General features: G+C 42.8%; 1 protein-coding gene across 1 annotated transcript in view; it reads left to right on the plus strand.

The window, feature by feature from the left end:
- Arhgef26 (Rho guanine nucleotide exchange factor 26) overlaps positions 1 to 18,552 on the plus strand; it is a 118,970-nt gene extending 100,418 nt beyond the window's left edge. The window contains exons 11-14 of the mRNA XM_059265412.1: positions 6,089 to 6,298; positions 14,389 to 14,456; positions 15,727 to 15,831; positions 16,547 to 18,552. Of these exons, the coding sequence (XP_059121395.1) occupies positions 6,089 to 6,298; positions 14,389 to 14,456; positions 15,727 to 15,831; positions 16,547 to 16,689 (526 nt within the window). The 3' untranslated portion in view covers positions 16,690 to 18,552. The remainder of the gene's footprint in view (positions 1 to 6,088; positions 6,299 to 14,388; positions 14,457 to 15,726; positions 15,832 to 16,546) is intronic.
- The last annotated feature ends 2,075 nt before the right edge of the window (positions 18,553 to 20,627 follow it).

Raw genomic sequence — 20,627 nt, forward strand, 5'->3', positions numbered from 1 at the left:
TTTTGGGATTTGCATTTAGATTGATTGGATTAAGATTATAAATTACATTAGAAAGAACAGATACCTTTATTATATTAAGGTTGTCTTCATATTGAAAATTCTGATAAGCTTCCTCATAAATATTTTGAAATTTTCTGATGTTATAAATGAGATGGGTTCAATTATATTTTAATATTAAACTTTATTACATTTGTTTATTTATTTATGTGTGTGTGTGTGTGTGTGTGTGTGTGTGTATGTGTGTATGTATGTGTGTGTGTGTAGTACTACAGCATGTGTGTAGAGTGTAGAGGCCAAAAGACAACTTGTAGGATTAAGTTTTCCACTACTACCACGGACTTGGGTACCAAACTCATGTCCTCAGAGCAACTCTTATCCCTGAGTCCATCTCACTGGCCCTCATTGATCATATTATTTAACTAGATATCATTAATATATAGGAGAGATATTATTTGGAGTTCTTTTTCTCAGTCATTATACTGAATTCATGGTCACTTTGTGGTTATATTTCAGCTAGTGATGTAGTCTATAGACTAACTACAGCAGTTAGTGGAACAGAGAAGACATCCTATTACCTCCTGGTTGATTGAGCCACACACTTAGACACCCACAGACACCTGGAGTGAGAATACTGATAGTCTGCACATCTATGCACTTATGATTTAAACCATATTTTCTTTCTACTTTTACTTTGAAAGAGGTCAAATGTGCAGAAAGTCATCACATACTAACAGACTCATTGCCCAAACTTGCCACAGTACTTAACATTAGACACTTTCTTCTTAAACCAAAAAGAAACCTCAAGTTGGGCAGGATTGTAGGTCAACATCCTTTTATCCTCATTCTGGCTTTCCCCTTCCCAAACTGACTGGGCCGAAATGGCTGATTATTTCTGTGCTCAGTGCTGCAGATTTTCGAGTATCTCTGACATTTGGGGTATTTCAAACATGAATTTGTTGTATGTGTTCTTTAAATGTTTTTCTGATTTAAAAGAAATAATATTCAAATAAATCAATCAATAAATTTCCATTATGAGAAGTGTCCCAACCTTTGTGGAAATTAAGGGACAGGAAGTAAAAGTGTTCCATAATGATTCACCTAATAAAGGGAAGGCCAAGGGTGGAGCTCATCATTGGTTCAGTGCTGACCTAACTTGTGCGCAGCCCCTGGATCCATTCCTAGTACCACAAAAAAAGCCAAAAGGATCTCTTTACGATCAGGCTTATGTCATAATGTCGTATCACCACAGCGATGTGTGGCGTACATTCAGGCATTGCCTGCATGTCTTAACACAGCCTTCTTTCCGGGAGGGAAAATAACTGTGATAGGTGTTTAGCATCATATCCTGTTCTCTGTGGATAGTTATTTTGTGGTTGTTTAAGATAATAATTTAAAGAAGGAGAATGTGGATAGAGGTTACTAGGACTTCCAGTGGGTTTCAACGGGGAGACTCATTGTTGTTTAAGACACAGAGCAGCAGAGCTCCGTGGACTTGATTGGGTCCCTGCACCTGAGCGGAGGCGGCCTGCACAGAGCTGGGGGCCTGAACAGCTGCAAGTGCAGAGCTCCTGTGGCACAATGGAAGGAAGTCGCCATGTAAACTCGTTCAAGCAAGGAAAGATGGCTTTTCCATTTGCCTTTTTCTGAGCAATTCAACTTCCTAATTACATGAGCCAAATTGTTCCAGAAACTGTGTCAACCATATGTTTGTTAAATGATGGAGACAAACATGGGGAAGTCTGATTAGAGTCAACTTCCTTGAGGAAAGGGAATTTCTTTCCTGTTCCATTCAGCCTTGGGGACCTGAGGGAGGGGAAGGGGAAGCCTGGACTAGAGGTGCCTGGTAGTAGGCTCCCTTCTTCCTTCTCCAGAACATACTGTGGTCAGTTGTCCTTCTGAACTGGGGAGAAATTGCAGGTGCTGACTGACAGAAGAATGAGTTTCATGCAATACTCAGCAGATTCAGAGGCAGAGGAGTCATGGCCCTTATTCTGAACCTTTGCAAGATTAAATATCTGTATGTGAGTGTATGAGAGAATATACTGTTGTTTGAATCTTAGATGGTCTTTTAATAAAAAAACCCAGAGCCAGATATCAGGGTGAAAGCTGAAAGATCAGAGAAGCAGAACAGCCAGCCACTAGTTCTTACCTCTACGAAATCTTCAGCCTAAAGAGAATGAGTTCCTGTTTCCTCACGCCTTATATACCTTTCTCTGCCCTGCCATATTACTTCCTGGGATGAAAGGTGTGTGTGCTTCCCAAGCAAAGGCATGAGATCTCAAGTGCTGGGATTAAAAGTGTGTGCCACCACTGCCTGACCTCTATGTCTAATCTAGTGGCTGGCTCTATCCCCTGATCCTCAGGCAAGTTTATTAGGGTACACAATATATCACCATAGCATACCAGAAGTATCTTCCAAGAGTGAGCAAGCTGGCCTTTAATCCCAGCTTTTGGGAGGCAGAGGCAGGCAGATCTCTGTGAGTTTGAAGCCAGCCTGGTCTACAAAGCATGTTCCAGAACAGCCAGGGCTACACAGAGAAACCCTGTCTCAAAAGTCACACACACCAAAAAAAAAAAAAAAAAAAAAAAAAAAGGAAGGAAGGAAAGAAAGAAAGAAAGAAAGAAAGAAAGAAAGAAAGAAAGAAAGGAAAATGAGCCAGCCATTCTGCAGTTTTTGTGTCTCTGGGTTTGAAGGTAACTAACCAATTTGACTTCACTACTGTTACATGATACCAAGTATTTTTCATATGAAGCCCACATTTAAAAAGTAGTCAAGTGTTAGGTTCTATATTATTATATAATGAAAAAGTTTACTATCTAGATAACAGTGATTCTTGGATGGGTGACCAAAAATCACTTAAAAGACAGAAAACATCTTTCTTGGAGACTGCTTTGGTTCTAGATATCCAAACGAAGCTAAGTTCTCTGTTCAGACAAACACTGGAGGTGAAGTTCCATAGCTGTGAATAGGATGACCGGGTTTACCATCCAAAGTAGACATTTGAAGGACTAACTGTTCTCAACTGGGTCAAGCAACTACCTTAGCTTGTGATCGGTGGCATTGTATTTGTTCCTTAAATGAACAATTAATGAACATTTTTCAGATGTATCTGCTTCTGCCGGTCAGTGGTGGCGCACGCCTTTAATCCCAGCACTCGGAAGGCAGAGGCAGGTGGATCTCTGAGTTTGAGGCCAGCCTGAGCTACAGAGTGAGCTCCAGGAAAGGCGCAAAGCTATACAGAGAAACCCTGTCTCAAAAAAAAAAAAAAAAAAAAAAAAAAATGTATCTGCTTCTGGCTTCGATGATTCCTAAAACATAACCTCCTCTGGCCGCCCTTCCGGGGAGATGTGGTTCCCCTGCCCACAGCCGGTTTGCACATTGCCTCCTTCTTACCTTGAGCCAGTGGGATCTGTGCTTTTGTACTTTGGGTCCCTGGGAAAGGTGTTTAACTTTCTAGTAGTGGATGGTTGTTGGCTTTTGAAATACCAAAGCTTTTCTGTTCTTTTTAAATAAATATCTTTAAAAAAACTCAAAGCATTGATGAAATGAAATTTGATAGCTGGAGTTTTTTTAATATTTAGGTAAACACTGGAAGATATGAATTCTAAAACTGAAGAGGCATAAAGACTAAGCATTAGAGCTTACATTTGTCTCCTGGGAACTCTGTCCTTGAGTTCTGTCTTATCAGGGGCAACCTAACAAGCAAAACTACCTGAAGCTGGAGGTGCAGGAGCTTAGAATCCTTTACTACCTGGTTTTTGTTACTGTTATTGAGATGTTGCTTTCGTTTTAATGTTTTTTGTTTTTTTGTGGGTTTTTTGTTTTTTTTTGTTTTTTTTTTTGGTCTTAGTGGGGTCTCTTTCTGACCCTCTGACCCTCCCTGTGTGTGTGTGTGTGTGTGTGTGTGTGTGTGTGTGTGCACATCCTGACTCCCAGGCTGTTAGATTTACGTCCGAGATGTCCTGGCACTGTAAACATTTTCTGCCCTGCTAACAATTGATTTCTTTGTTTCTAGTAAACAAGATTCTTTAAAGATACAACCATGTTCCATTGTAAGGTGTTCTGTCCTGTCTTCTTCCTTTGACCATAATGTGAAAATACCCTTATGTTCCTGGGTGTAGCAGCCCAGTGCTTGCCATGGGAACTTTCAGTGAATACAGACATGACCCTAACAACAGATTTGGTCTGAAGGTTGTTTTCTGAGTGGAGAATCTATCAAACTGAACTTCAAAAAAAGACTGTAACGTTTTCCAAGGACAGTTACTAGGCAGAATGTTTACTACTGAATAAAGAAGGCCCTAGAACTTTTGAACAAAATGTTTTTTTTTTCTAAAACCTCTAGTATATTTGGACACAAGGATTTTCTTTCAGCTCTTCTAAGTTCATATATTTATATTTGCTATTAAGTGAGAGAGTGTCATTGTTCTTAGAGTATATTAGAATTTATTGTAGGATTATCTGTTTACTTAGCAGTTCAGCTGAGGTTTATCTACAAGAGTGGAAGAGAACAGAAGGCTATATAGGTAGATTTGGAATTTGCCAAGCAAGGGCAGCCAAGGTAGATGAGCTTGTAAATGATTTTATCTAGGTACAAGGAATCCAGGCTGGGTAATTTGACATGCATGAGGGCGGGGGCGTGAGGAATTAATCAACAAAGGAAAAGGCCATAGAGTCAATGAGTAGGAACTGGTATGTTAAATAACTTTCGGGGATGAGGATTTGGCGAGCTAGAACGATGGGTGCCAGGTAGAGCACAGTGTGTCTGGGCTAATATTGGAATGGATGAGAGGCTGTGTTTGATGGTGATGATAAGCATGGGTTGGTGGCTGAGCCCGCGGCCACTGGACACATCAAAGAACCGAGAGAAACCACAGCAAGAGAAGTTGTTCATGTAATGCAAAGAAGGAAGTCGTGCTGGAGAGAGACAATAAGCTTGGGAGTCACTGGGACACTCCCAACTCTGTGATTAGGACAGAGACGAATAGCATGAGATCCAAAGTCTAGGCCTTCTTAGGAGCAGGAAGTGATCATTTTCTGGAAGTGAACAGAGCCATTGGGGGGATGGGGACAGCATCCTCTAGAGAGAGACCAAGATTCTGTTAGAGGAAACAACATAATGGATTAGAAGGTGGAGGAAGGTTCAGAAGTTGAGGCCTCAGGCTTTCCTAAACTCCCTAAGGAAGGGCCCTCCAGACGGCACAGTGGGAGGCATTCAGGAACAAGTTGTCCTGAGAGGGAATTAGCCTTGCTCACAGTGTGAGGGTGGATAAGCAAGGATGGGGACACAGCAGGATTAAGTCTGGTGGCTTCTGAAATAGGAGGCCATAATGTGGGAGAAGATAGACTGGGCATTTTGCCAGAGCAAGCAGACCTCCTCAGGGGTTCTGCTGTATAAGCAGATCCCTGAGGTTCAGTTTCTACAAGCAAACCTCTGGGGTGTTCCTTCCATCCTCTGCTGTGGTCCTTTGGTGGGGGAGGGGGTAAGCCTTGAGCTACCTGAGCATGGGTAGGTGTTTACAGCTTCCTCTTCATTCTGGGGTGGAGGTGGGTGTAAAAGCTGGGGGATGCACCATTCACCAGTCACATGCATGCAAGTCTCACTGATTCTAACAGTTCCAGCATAGTGACAAATGTAGCCTAGGAAGCTCTGTATTGGGTTCATTATTCAATACTTCATCTTTTCAATGCTCTAACCTTGGTATATTGTCCCTAAAATGGCAGTGTAAGTCTCACGGTGTTGCCGCTTAGATACTTGGGTGTTTGGTCGAAATTTCTCATAGTTTGGATTCAAGAAGTGCCCAACTTTGATTTGTGCTGATGTTATTTAAGTCCATGTAAGAAATGATCTGTGTTTTCAAAAACATAGTGCTCTTTTATCTGAGAATGTACTTTAGTGTGCTATACACATAGTGTTGGTGCTTCCCTAGATAAAATTCAGATTCCAGTTCATGTTATAAAACAGGTCATTCTCTCCTTCCTTCGGATGTCTTGCCTACTTCTCAAAAAAAAAAAAAAAATGTGACTTGCGCTCTGACAGTGTCACAGTCATAGCTGCTGATTAACATATTCTTTCCCCCTCTCTTTTAGTGAAGAAAGTTACAATGTCAATGATTATTCCTTGAGGGATCAGCTGTTGGTGGAATCCTGTGACAATGAAGAGCTTAATTCCTCTCCAGGGAAGAACACTTCCACAATGCTTTACTCAAGACAGAGCTCTGCCACTCACCTCTTTACTCTGACTGTCCTCAGCAACCATGCCAATGAGAAGGTGGACATGCTGCTCGGGGCTGAGACCCAGTAAGTGCACACGGGGAAAAGGGTCAGAATTACCTGACCTCCCTCTGCTTCACCCCTCTGCTCTTCCATTCTACAGACAATGGCTGCTCTTTATTTCTGTTGTTGTGTACCTACTGTGTGCTGAGGACAGCATCCAGGTGCTTTTAGCAGATATAATCTCCTCAGTATTTCTAGGGAGGGATCTTGCTATTTGGGCCCTGTAAGTCCTAATGAATGCATTTTAGTTGAATTTTTCATTAAACAAAAAATTATTTAAATACTGACATTTTCATAAGCGAAAACATTAGGATGAAGCTGTTTTTCTTATTCCTGCAGGTTCATTTGGAATATTCTGTAGCTTTACATCAATCTGTCCTTGACTTTCTGTAGCCCTTGAGACACTGTTTCTAATGCTAAGAGCTGGGACACACCACTTAGCATCTCACATGGATGCCTTGTGGTTGCTATACCTTATAGCCCTGAAAAAGGGCTCATCTCCTTTAGGCAAAATAATGGAATGGTGGTGACTCTAAGCAAACGCTGCTTTCTTCGGTATTGACTTTGAAGTAATTTCTGAATCATCTGCCTTCAGTCAAACAGAGCACAAGGACTCTCAGAGACATACTTGACTTAGGAAAGCATTTCCTGGTCCCTCTTTTCAGCCAGTCTCTGAAAGCAGAACAGACATTCTGCGCGCACCGGTGGCTTCATTCCTGCTTAGTGTGCAGGCCACTCTCACACTGAATGCGGGGATTAGGGCTTCATTTGCAAGTCTACCTTGGAGATTTGTTTCATTTTGACATTGCTGACCAATCTGTTTGGAAACAAGAAGCCACTTGGATATCATCATGGACCAAGTACTATGTTGGGTCAGGGAACAGAGCAATGGAAGAAAAGGAATTCCCTAAATCTGTGTCCTCTCAGGACCTTGTATGTTTCCTACCATCATCTGTTAGCATTCACATGTATAGAGTGGTTCAAATAGATGCGCAGATAGTAGTGAATGGCAGCCCCAAGCTTAGTTAAGACTTCACGTAAGGTATTTTCTTACAGAAGTCTTTTTCTAAGGTCCTGCAGTTCTTCCCCAGGAGCTGTAGAAAAGCCTGTGAGAGCTGCCAGCATTGCCTTCCGTGGCTGCTGCTTTTGAGAGCATCCTTGGGGTTGTGCTTCTAGAATCGAGCAGCGGACGCACCCAGGGCCAGGCTTGAGGAAAGGCATCTATCTCTTCAACCCTAGAAGTCCTTGGGTAGCAGAGGCAGAGCTAGGCTTCCTTTGTGTGAGGGAACCTCTTTAAAAAATGGAATTGATAGGCTGGATTTTGTGTAACTTTAAGAAAAGCTTAAACTCTTTGGGGGTTAATACTTGTCCAGATATTCCGGAAAACACATGGAAATGCCCCCTCTGTACTTAGGAATGCAGAAAGGGTTGCTTCTGCTAGTGTTTTCCTCCTTTATTCAGTTGGCTCTTCATTCAGGCTTTGCCAGTGTACTACAGAGCTTTTCCTGACTGGCTCATCCATAATTTATGAAATCTCCATCTCTTGTTTCATAAATATTCCAAGGCAATGTCCTGCTCTTTTCATACCAAGACTGTAGAATCTGTTCTGCCCCCTTGCCTTTGATTTGCCTTGGGCTGAATAGTTGCCCATTTTTTTAGCCAGACATGTTCTCAGAATATTTAGTTATGTCACCCATAAACACATGAGTATGACTCATATTCGTAGTTCTTTCATTAATAGCAGGAGAACATTTCAGAAGGGACAAGGGGGTAGAAGTTTCTCTTTGGGAACAGAAGGAGTGACTGTCATTCTTCTCTGCCCTCAATTACAGCTGAGAAATAAATGACTAGATGGGGTTGGAGAGATGGTTCAGTGGTTAGAGCATTTGCTGGGTTCACTTACCAGCACCCACATGATGACTTACAACCATCATTAAGGGATCTAGAGTGCCCTCTTCTGGTCTCTGTGGGTACCAGACATGTTTGCAGTGTTCATACTTATGCACAAGCAAAACATTTGAACACATAATGTAAAAATAATAATTCTTAAGATAAATAAATGGACAGATGCTGGCAAGATACAAAATAGCACTGGTAGAGATAAAAATGAATGACTCCCAAATGCGCTTTCCTTAAAACACACGTACACTCTCACAATTAGTTCTTTAAACGTCTGCAAATTGTTCCATGCTGCGAGTGGACATTTGTAGACTAGTCATGAGTTACTGGCCTTTCTGTTTTGTCTTATTTAAACTTACACCTGGAAACATAAAAGCTGAACGTACTAATTGAGTACTATAAAATGTACACATTATGATCTGTTTAAATCAACTTAAATATATTTATCTCGTAAAAACACTTAGCAGTTCTTTATGGTGTGGGCTATCTGGTTTTGAATAATTAGTTTTGGTCAGCGTAAGGAGTGTTCTTTGCATCTTAGATTTGTGAAATATTGGTTGGATTCGTGGGCCGACAAATGGGTTCTCATCCAGAACCCACCAGTGGCCAATAGTTCAGCAGGGTGGGCAGTGCCCCATTAGCCCCTTTTCTATCTGTAATTGTGGACAGGTTGAGCCTTGTGCAAGCCCAGTGAAAGCAACCACAGCTGCTATGAGTACATGCTTACAGTGGCTGAGTCGTGTCTAGAAGATGCCATTTTGTAGCTCTTCTCCGCCCTGTCGTCTGGCTCTTATGTTCTTTCCATCACCTCTACCTCAGTATTTTCTGAGCCCTAAAGGGGGTGGTATAAATGTCCCATTTAGGGCTGTACATTCAACTATCCCTTACCCAAGCAACCAAACGCCTCTACATTCATGAATGTTTGCTGTAAAGAGAAGCTTCTCTAATTAAGGATGAGAGCAGAATTTGTCTATGGGTATAAACATACGTGTTTAGAAGGCAGTTTGACTCATGTCAGTATAAACATCAGTAGTAAGTTGCCTCTTATGGCCTATGTTTTCCCCAGTTATGGGTTTTTGCTTGGGCTCATAGTATGAACCATGAATTTCCTCTTGTGGAACAGGCCCAAATGCAATCATAGAACATTGGTTGCCCCTATAATGGTTGTACCATTATTGTAGCAGTAGGCACTTCTTGCCTAGTGGTTGGTATTCTTGTTCAGAGGGTTCAAAGTTGATGCCCTTTCTTTCCCAGCAGTCTATAGAGCGTTCTCTGGCATTATGAAAGCTAGCCATCAGGGAAGAAGTTTTCTGCTCAGTTTTGCCTTTATTTCTCTATATGTTGCAATCTAGATACATGTTGTCTTTAGTAATAGTGTCTTGTCATCCAGTTCTGGTGGGTGACCAGGAAGAATAGCAAGAACCTGCATTATTTGGGGTCTCTTGGGACCAAAAACTCACAGGAGGGATTCCCCATGTGATACTGGGATACCTGTTTAATAATCATTGCTTCTAGGAGCAGAATTATCTAGCTAAGACAGATATCTCCCTTCTAACTCTTACTTATTTTAATTTACACTTTTAATTTGCTTATAAAAATGTAAGTTTCCATATTGCTGTTTCCTACACTCTTCACTTTAGCTACCCTTCCTCGTGCTTTCATTTTCCCTAACCCTACCCCACCTGTTTCCCCACCACTGCTCTGATGTCCTGCTAACTAATCTCCCGCCCCTTAAGATGTCCTGCTCCCCATTGGCCCCTTCCTAGTTTCCTGACACCTAAAGAATTGCTGCTAGAGCAACTCCCCGCCCCCGCCCCCTGTCAATTCCTCTTGGTTTTCAACCTTTGTTCTTAAGAACGCTGCTGACCATTCTGTAGGATGTACATCTAGTAGTATATACAGTATTATATCTGTTTGGCTGTCACAAACCTTAAGTCACTATACTGTATTGTTCAAATCTTAGATCGTCTTTTAATAAAAAAAAAAAAAACCCAGAGCCAGATATCAGGGTGAAAGCTGAAAGATCAGAGAAGCAGAACAGCCAGCCCCTAGTTCTTACTCCCGAAATCCTCAGCCTAAAGAGGGTGAGTTCCTGTTTCTTCACACCTTATATACCTTCTCTGCCCTGCCATATTACTTCCTGGGACTAAAGGTGTGTGTGCTTCCCAAGCAAAGGCATGAGATCTCAAGTGCTGGGGTTCAAAGTGTGTGCCACCACTGCCTGACCTCTATGTCTATTCTAGTGGCTGGCTCTGTCCTCTGATCTTCAGGCAAGTTTATCAGGGTACATAATATATCCCCCACAGTACTGCTAATCAGACAAGAGTCTGAAAAATATGAAGAGTGACTCTTGTTGAAAAGACAAGGGAAGAATGTTTTACTGTCATATCTTTTCCCTCTAGACTTTAGAATGTGGGAGATGGAGAGTCCCCTTTGTCTGCTTTCATTGAAATGAAGCACAGACAGCTGCAGCTCCCAAAGGCAGCAGACTGTAGCAAGTGATGTCCTTGGCTTCCTGCATTTCCAGTAGAATTTGGATGTCCTTTAGGTCCGGTGTATGTATGGGTGAGACATCTAGTATGTGTTTAGTGAGAGGTACAAGCTTCCTTAATCTATTACATGTAACTGTGGAATAGAATCATCATAAAGCATGCTCAAAGATCCTTCTTTGCATTTCTTTCACAGAGAAAGCTGGGAGTCTAACGAATGTGGCTGGTGCTGTCAGCCATCCAGACCACCCGGTGCTGGGCCACTGACAAAGAGGCATTGTTTGCAGGGAGCTTTGCACTCTTCCTGCTTCAGTAATTATTTAATTACAACAGGAAGTAAAAGGATGGAATAAAATTGTAAATGGTATCTTGGAGTCAGTCATATTCGTCCTTCCTTTAGGAAAATCACAATATTAAGTAGACAGTCTATAATGGAAAAAATATATTTCAGGTTACAGTATTTTTTTTTTTCCTTCTTGAATCTAGATTCTAGGTCCAAACATGATCTTTCACATTTGAATAGTACTTCTCAAAAAACCTGTTCCTTTTCTAAGTCAAATTATAGCCATGTTTAGTAAAGATACCATTAGTAAACAAACAAGATTATTTCAAGTAGAAATGGACCCAACATTTTTTAAAGATGTACTTCTATCTTATGTGCATTGGTGTTTTGCCTGCATGTTTGTGTGAGGGTGCCAGATCCCTTGGAACTGGAGTTACAGACAGCTGTGAGCTGCCATGTGGGTGCTGGGAATTGAACCCGGGTCTTTTGGAAGAGCAGCTAGTGCTCTTAACCACTGAGCCATGTCTCCAGCCCCAGGGGCAGAACATTTTTAATAGCACACAACAATGCCACATGCCCTTATTGGGTGGAGGACCAAAATAAGGAAGCCTTCATTTGATACTCTGAGCAGGTGGCACTTATACTGAACACTGTCATATCAGAGGAAGCATATTAACAACTTCACAGCCAGTCCTGACTTTTGGTGTGTGTGTGTGTGTGGGGGGGGGTGTATCTGTGTCTGTGTGTGTCAGAATTGTAAATCTGAATTAATATCTCTCATTTTCTAAATAATCACTTCTAAAAATGTTGGAAAAATAAGACTGCCCTTCAGTACTTGTTTATTTTTGAGACAAGTTCACTATGCAGCCCATGCTAACCTGAAACTTGTGGTGCTCCCTCCTCAGCCTAAGTGCTAGGATTGCTGGCAGGGCTGAGGATGCAATGTGCTGTCCTTTTAGAGCCTTCCTTTTTAATACCAATCTAGCCTTTAGTAGATACAGTGAGAAATTGGAGTGCCTGCTACCCGGTAGGGATAGGACAAGGTGCTTAGCTGCTAACAACGCTATGAGGAAACTCATGGCACTTTAATAGTGCTGGAAACTGTATGGCATCTTATAGTTCTGGAAACTGTCATGGCATCTTATAGAGCTGGAAACTGTCATGGCAACTGATAGTGCCACAAATACAAAACTGGGTGGTAATGGAAGGACTGTTGAGTCTCTTCTCCTCTTCATCTTCTTTCTCCACTGGGGCCACATGTGGTGTAAGAAGAGTCTTCCTCCAGCGCATTGCCCAGTTTGGGGTTTGAATGTGATCCATTCTGTCTGCTCCGTTGTATTAAGGGCTGTGAACAGCAAAGAACCCCGTTTTGTCCACTCACTCTGTACGCCAAACCGAATGCAGAGCCTGTGTGCTCAGTGAAGGTTGGCTGGAGGAAGGGTTAGTTGTGCTGTGGAATTTGATACTCCATAGGTATGAGTTTGCATTAGCCCAGCATTTCCTACTCAATTACTCTGAGCAGAGGGAAAAGTCTGAACTGCATGTGTGGTAGGTTGTATATTCCTCTTGTTTCATATTGTCACTGAAGAGACTAGATGAGGGTGAGCCACGGGCTTTAATAATGGTTTTCCTGTCTTTAGGATTCTGTCTTAAAGCGAGTGCTCTGCGCCGGCCTTAGAGATACCATCCTTCCAGTTTTCTGGTGGGGCCAGCTCCTTGGCAAGGAACTTAAAGCCCCAGGGGAAGTGGTGTGGTTTGACAGCTTCTAAGAGTGGGTGGGACTGGCTCAATGGGAACATTTTCAAGAAACAGTTCCATTCAGCAAGGGCAACAACAAGTGTCTTGTTCTGTCCTCTAGAGTCTCAGCAAGGGGCCACACTGTCTACAGGATGCCATTAGTATCCAGACAGCATGGCACGGGAGGGAATGATTTCATCTGGACTGCTCAACTCAGTGGCAGGGGACAGCTGCTGGATCTGGAGATTGGCCTTGCCTGGGAAGTCCTGTGTAAAAGATTCAGTTCCAAAGTGCTCCGGGAAGGCAGCAGTTTGTGCAGGATAAGACACAGGGGGGAAACCTGCCATGCCTTTGGTACCACAAGGAGACACAGATACTGAGCTGTGGGGATGGCTCTTGGGGAACCAGTCATCTTCTGCTAGATATTAGTTTTCAGTTGGCATTGTACTTTGGAAATTCCAGTTGAGCCTGTGGCATAATAAGGCTCTTTTCCCATCAACAACAGAATTCAAAGTATTTACTTAGGAACTGGTTTAAAGAAAGTTGTATATTACTTATTCCTTATAAAGCATTTTGCTTTGTATGAGAGACAAAGTTTTCAAAAGCAAGATGGTATCATCAGCTTCTAATAGTTGTACGCATTACTGCCCGAAGCCTTGTCTCCTTCTTTCTCTGTGTGTGGATGTAGACATGCACATGCCAGTGTGTGGGGGTCAGAGGACAATCCCCAGTGGTAATCCCTCGTGTCTGAGCTAGGACTTTAATGCCATTGTGTACCCCAGGATAGGTGGCCCCAAAGATTCCTGAGATGCTGGTGTCTGTGCCTCCATGTCCCTGTAGGAGAGCTTGGATTACCGGTACTCACAGGACAGCATTCAGCTTTTAATGGGTTCTGGGGATCCAGACGCATGCATGGCAAGAGCTATACCCCCTGTGCAGTCACCTCAACCCCTTGATTTACTCTTTAAAAAAAAAAAAATGGTTTGAGCATACCCATTTCACCCTAGCTGCCTAGCCTATTTATTTTACTTCTAAGCATGCATCAATTTATTTATCTTTGGCTTTTTGAGTCAATCTCATTGTATTGCTTAGAGTGATCTTTAACTTGTGAGTTTTCTATATATTTGAGACCTGATTCCGGCCCTGCCGGAGTTTATGATCTGGTTATAGAAGCAAACAACTTGATAAATGATCAAGGTTCAGTGTGTGATTAGTAATTTGATTCTCTTGTAAGCAGATGCTTACCGAGCCCCTGTTATTCACTAAGCAGCACTCTGGAGATAATCCAGTTAACCAGGCAGCCCTACTGCCTGCTTTACCTAAATGGCTGAGTGTGTGGGAGGGAAAGGATCCTGCTTTACAGGCTTGCCTTACAGGTGAAATTGATCCTTTGAACTGCTAAACTTCAGACCAGACGTGTGCTAAATATTCTTGTGATGTAATGTGCTGGCATAATCAGCTCTTCATTAAATGTCCAACTGTCATATGAGAAGTCCCATTTAACCAATAAGGAGCCAGATTTATATTTGCTTGAAAATTACTTCTCTTCTGCATTTTTAAAAATCATTCCTTCCCCTGTTTCAAAGGCCAGTCCTCTACCCTCTGGGATCCCTTATGTTTTGGGAATGGATTTACACTGGTTATCTGGGACAAACTACTTAGCGTCTAGGGGACAAATCTGAATTGCACCTGCTCTCTGTGTTTAGGAGTGAGCGAGCCCGCTGGATCACAGCCCTGGGACAGAGCAGTGGGAAGCAGCCACCAGATCGAACCAGTAAGTTTCCAAGAGAGGTAGCTACCCTGGAACGCGGAGGGGTTCTGCCCTCTGCTGGCCGGCATGGTTACTGACTGGTCACGCTACCTTCATCTCCACCTGCTTTACAAGGCTCCTCCCAGATGCAGTCCTTAGATAAACATGAACAATCACTGCTTAGCCTTCCTGAGTTTGTTTCTTCATCCATGAGACAGAGACGTTGGGCTAACCGTGGGTTATTGTGAGGAGTACAGTAAATTAGAGAGGGTGAAACCCTGCTTGAATCATACAGTGTTTACACTTAGCTGTTACTAATGGGTTTGAATAGACATAGAAAAGTGAGGGTGTGTTTGATTTTTATTGTGTTGAGGAAAAGACTTGCTGTGTAGCTCTGCCTGGCCTGGCTTCACACTAGTCCAGACTGGCACTGAACTCAGGCTTCTGCCTCAGCTTCCCCAATGTTAGGATGACAGGGTGTGGCCACCATGTTTGATTACAAGTTTTTGGTCTAAATAAAATTACATTTTTCCTGACCCTTTTTAGTGTAAGTGACAATGTCAAGAAAATGTACTTTATTCTTCTGGTGCCCTGTTCTGCATATTCTTTCATTGTAATGCTCTGTTTCTGGATGGCCAGTTGGAGGACTGAAAAATGAGGGTTGTAAACGTGGTTTTCTGGAGCTAATGATCACAGCTTTTAGAGTCAAAGCAAAAGTGGTTGGTGGGACATTAAATTTTATATGAAAAACAAATAATGAAGCCATGCCAGTCAGTTCTGCTGAAGATGTGTTATTTGTTGCAAATCAGCATTTTGGGGCACTCCGAATTAGTCTGGCAAGCATTTGGTTGGAGCTCCCACTTTTTCTAAGCTTTTTCACAGCCTTTATGCCCGGTTGCTGGTAGGACAACTGCACTGTGGTTAGAGATCTGGGTACTGCAGATGTTATCAGTTATAGGATCTTGACCTACCTATCAACTGCTCTCATGCCTCAGTGTCCCCAACATGCAATGGCTATTGGCAGTTCCAATGTGTAATACAGTGAATGACTCCTGATCAAGGCTATTGCTGAGCATATTCATGCATCATGAGAGCCTTCTTGAAGCCAACTTTTAAAATAAAGTTCATAACCAAGCATGAGGCTTCTTAAAGTAACTTCCCCATAGGAGCCGGGCTCAGTCTGCCAGTGCCAGTCCTGGAATCACAGAGCTGAGTAAGTGAATGCTTACTGCTGCTTTGTACAAGTTCTGTTCTTCAGACTCTGGAAGCTCAGTGTGTCCCCTTTCCTCCACAGCACTGACCCAGGTGGAAATCATTAGATCTTTTACTGCCAAGCAGCCAGATGAACTCTCCCTACAGGTGGCAGATGTGGTCCTCATTTACCAGCGTGTTGGCGACGGTGAGTAGGATTCTTCTCATAGGCACTGGTGGACTGGCACTCACAGAGCCTCAGGGCCACTGAGTTTAATTTTGTCATCAACACCTGTATTCCATATCCTGACACACAGACTTCAGCTCCTCCATCCAATCCTTAAACCATGTTCCTGGTAATTCATGCCCCAAACCAGAAGCTTCTCAGAGCCCTAATGATGCTTCAAAGCGATCCATTTGAAACCCCCCCAACTCCCCCGTGCATCCTGTTTTCTCTCCGTTTACTTTTGAAGCATGATGCCGTCACCATGAAGTTTCCTTCTCTTCCCCATCCTGCAATCATGTAGTTCTCACTCCAATGGCTTTCGGCCCTGCTCCTTATGTCCAAAGAATTCCCTTTCCAAGCCCAGCCAGTTCACACCCTCTCAGCCCCCAGCCAGTTCACACTCTCAGCCCCCAGCCAGTTCACACCCTCTCAGCCCCTCCCTTCAGAGCTTTTGCTCCTATTCAATCTCTGGTGCATCATCACTCACTCTCTCTTGAAACCTGGTCCTATTTTACTTCAAGTATTTTGACCTTCACAGGAATGTGTTGCACTAAAGTTTCTTCTTGCCTATTATCTATGGTAACCCAACCCACAGAAGACAGCTACCTCTGAATGGGCATCTCTTCTTCAGGGTGAGCTGGCACAGCAAGATTCCTCCAGACATGTCTTGCCTGATGCAACCTGGTTTTCCTTGCAGGCTGGTATGAAGGGGAACGACTTCGAGATGGAGAAAGGGGCTGGTTTCCAATGGAATGTGCAAAGGAGATAACATGCCAAGCTACTATTGATAAGAATGTGGAGAGGATGGGACGTTTGTTAGGACTGGAAACCAATGTGTGACCTCGCAGATGGCCAACAGAACAGGGGCTAGTGTTCCTGTTATCACAGTCTGCTTAATTAAAGCAGTGGAAACACATGCCTGTAAGCTTGCCAAGTTGTTCTGTACCCTCAGAAGAACAGCTACCAGATGCAGTTAGTCCACAAAGCTCAGTTTTTGCATAATGACGCTCCTGAGAACCTCTTTGAGTCCACTGAACAGTCTATTTCAGGGATAGCAACAGTCTTCGGCTCCTTCCACTTCCTGTTCTGTAAGATGCTGTGTTTGGGCGTCTTTGTCCTCAGCTCACTTAGAACCTTGCTCTTCCCCCTTAATTTTCTCCTTTGTATGGTCCCACAGCATCAGCAAGTTTGTCTGTAAGGAGTGTCCACTTTGTAAATACTTTTTGTGTCTTAGTCTAATGCTGTTAATTCCAAAAGGAACTAACAAGAGTTCAGTAGGTGAGCTGTCATGTTTTGTAAACCTCTTTCTACGAAAGGGAAATTGACACTTGAACTTTGCTACCATTTTCCTCATTAGAAGGAAAGTGAGGAGCCACCCAGTGAGGATTTTTAAAAATCCATCTCATTCAATATTGGTCTAAGATAACTTTAGCTTAATAAACCTAAGCTACTAAAATGACATGGGCTTTACACTTCACATATGTGAGGACATCCGGAAGACAGGATATTATGGGTCAACTGCTGAAGAGCTGACATAAGACTGCTTTGCCTTCAGTAACACATGGTTCCTGACCGTTCTACTTTTCAAGTAGAAAGTGGCTCGAACACACGTTAACCATCTTAAGGAAGAGAAAATTAAGCTTAGACAGTATCAAGATGCCAACAAGGTACTTGCTTGAAATATTTTGACCTTAACAGGAATTCATTGCACTCAATACCCGATGGCTTGGTTTGGAGTCTCTTTTAGCTATGAGTTCCTATAGGAGTTTATTCTCCACTCGTACAAAGAAACAACACAGTATACTAAAGTTCATTAAGCAGTGATGAAGTTTTAAAAGATTTACAGGAAAAATTATTTTCATTTGGTAGCTATAACCCCTCTCTATTCTGTTCACCAAGTAAAATCTAAATATATATTATGGGAGGGCTCAGATCTTTGTCCTAGGTCCATGCTCCTGTCTATACAGCACCTAAGCCATATGGTTCCAGAAGTCCAGTGTGTAGGTGTGCTTGGCTTACACCCTGCAACCCATCCACCTCAGCAGTAAGCCAGAATAGAGATCCCAGGGGCTTTCTCCCCTTTGAGTTACTTTCCTTTTGCCTGTTTATGTATTCCTTCCAAAAGACATTTCAGGCCCCGTGTTCTCTGAGGTATGAGTATGTGAATGAAGCAAGAGCAGTGGCCCACAGCAAGAGATGTCTCAAGAGTAGAAAACAGGAAGTCTCTCTCTCCTCTTCAATAGTGTCACGAACTTTTTAGAAGAAATGTTAACAAATTATAGTTTAATCTAATGTCATGTTTTACTTAGGACAAAAGGTGTTGCTTGCAAGAGAATCATTTTGTATTATTTTTGCTAATACCGATTTGGAGCTATAACGTAACACTATGGATCCTGTGAATTAATTTATAAGTGTTAAACAGTGTGGAAATGATTGTCTCCTTTAAGTCAAGCAGCTGAACACTGTTATTAAAGTGTCCCTGTATAGCAGGTATTTAACAGTCACAGTGTTTCATTTCAACTGTGATTGTTTTTAACACAACACTTTTTTTCAAACTTACTTTTTTTTTAAATGCCTTCTTTGAAATGTACAGTAACTTCACGCCTGCAAAACAGAAATGTTACTTTCATTCCAATAAATTGAACCTGCTTGTCCACTTTCAACAAAGCTTGTGAATTTATAAAGATTTTATAGATACTTGTCTTTCTGTGCTGGTGTGATTTAATTTACTCATGGTGTGACGTTTATGGTTTGGGGGATTTGTGGTTCAATCAGAGATGTACTGAGAAGGCATTTATAGCTAGCATTGCAAAAGATTCATCTTGTCTTTTGGGTATGTGTTGGCATCAGCTATCCTCGCAAACAGGCGCTTTTGAGAATTGGGTCCTACTGGTTTTATGCTTATGAAATTGTATCATCTAGTAAATCATGGTAGAAAAAATCCAAACCCTTCTATGTAACTTTCCCATTACTACATAAGATTGCTACAATGTGAGTGCCTTGAAGCCATACTCACTCAGTGTCTGTGTAGAATCTCCCACTGGAAAGGCCGAAGTCCTGGGTATGTGGATACTAGGGTTCTCTTGTCTCTGAGGCTGCAACAGCCACACAATCCTTCTATCTTCGAGGTAGCAACAGAATGCCGATTTCTGGTACTTGGAATTTAACTCCCTGTTCTGCGCTCTGAGGAAGGAAACTCTTCTTTAAAGGACTCATGATTAAATTAGGCTCATGGAATGATTTCCTCAATGGTTAACTCAAAATTAACTTATTTTTTTTTAAGTAGGCAAATAAATGTTTCAGAATTAACTAATTTTAGCCCTTGGTTAGATCTAACATTTCCTAACTGCAACATAAAATAATACATGATGTGAACAACAGGGAGGTGGAAGTTAGCAGAACCATCTTAAAATTCTGCCTCCATTACCCACCATAAAACCTTCAAATGCTAGGTCCTTCCAGCTTTCTTGTAGCTGAAGTATATCATGTGATAGCAAATACCCATGAGATCTGTCTGTACCCCCAGTTCAGCAGTCAAAGTCATCTTTGTTATATTTCTACTCAAGCTTTCGTTAGATGAAGAGATAGGTATGACATTTCCAGTAAGGAGCAAAATACAACATCCTCTGCTCCATTTCTCAGGAGCATTGGGAAGGAGCGGAGAAGCAGAGCCACCTTGATCTGCAGTTTAAGAATGCAGGTCAGGCTCTCTTTCCCTCCCTCGACCCTCGCCCTTCACTACCCCCACTCATGTCCAGGCTGTTCATGTAGATCTCATTCCATTTCTCTGTCATTGGGCGATCCCTGTGTCTTTCTTGGGGTCCTGTTTTCCAGGTAGCCTGCCTGGTGATCCCAGCTGGATCAACAACAGAGAGGGAGAACAAGGAATAGGAGACCATGGTAAATGAAGACCACATGAGAATAGGAAGAAACAAAGTGCTAGAGAGGCCCACAGAAATCCACAAAGATACCCCCACAACAGACTGCTGGCAATGGTCGAGAGACAGTCCGAATTGACCTACTCTGGTGATGGGATGGCCAAACACCCTAATTGTCGTGCTAGAAACCTCATCCAACTACTGAGGGATCTGGATGCAGAGATCCATGACTAGGCCCCAGGTGGATCTCTGGGAGTCCAATTAGCGAGAATGAGGAGGGTTTATATGAGAGAGAATTGTTGAGACCAAGGTCGGATAAAGCACAGAGACAAATAGCCAAACGAACGGAAACACATGAAATATGAACCAATGGCTGAGGGGTCACCAACTGGATCAGGCCCTCTGAGTGGGTGAGACAGTTGATTGGCTTGATCTGTTTGGGAGGCATCCAGGCAGTGGCACTGGGTCCTGTGCTCATTGCATGAGTCGGCTGTTTGAAACCTGGGGCCTATGCAGGGTCGCTTGGCTCGGCCTGGGAGGAGGGGACTGGACCTACCTGGACTGAGTCCACCAGGTTGATCTCAGTCTGTGGGGAAGGCTTTGCCCTGGAGGAGATTGGAATGGGGGGCGGGCTGGGGGGAAGGTGAGGGGGGCGGGAGGGGGGAGAACAAGGGAATCTGTGCCTGTATGTAGAACTTAATTGTATTGCAAAATAAAAATTTAAAAAAAAAAAAAAAAAGAATGCAGGTCAGAGTGTAGTATGTGTCATAACAACTTCTGTGGACGTCCCTCAGGGGCTTATTCTGGAGTGGGAATATGAGCCTGAAAGACTCAAGAGCTATGCTCCCTCGACTCTAATACATTTATGTCCTAGCAGAGAGAAACCAAAACCTCACTGGT

Source organism: Peromyscus eremicus, chromosome 6, assembly GCF_949786415.1.
Source record: "Peromyscus eremicus chromosome 6, PerEre_H2_v1, whole genome shotgun sequence".
NCBI lineage: Eukaryota > Metazoa > Chordata > Mammalia > Rodentia > Cricetidae > Peromyscus > Peromyscus eremicus.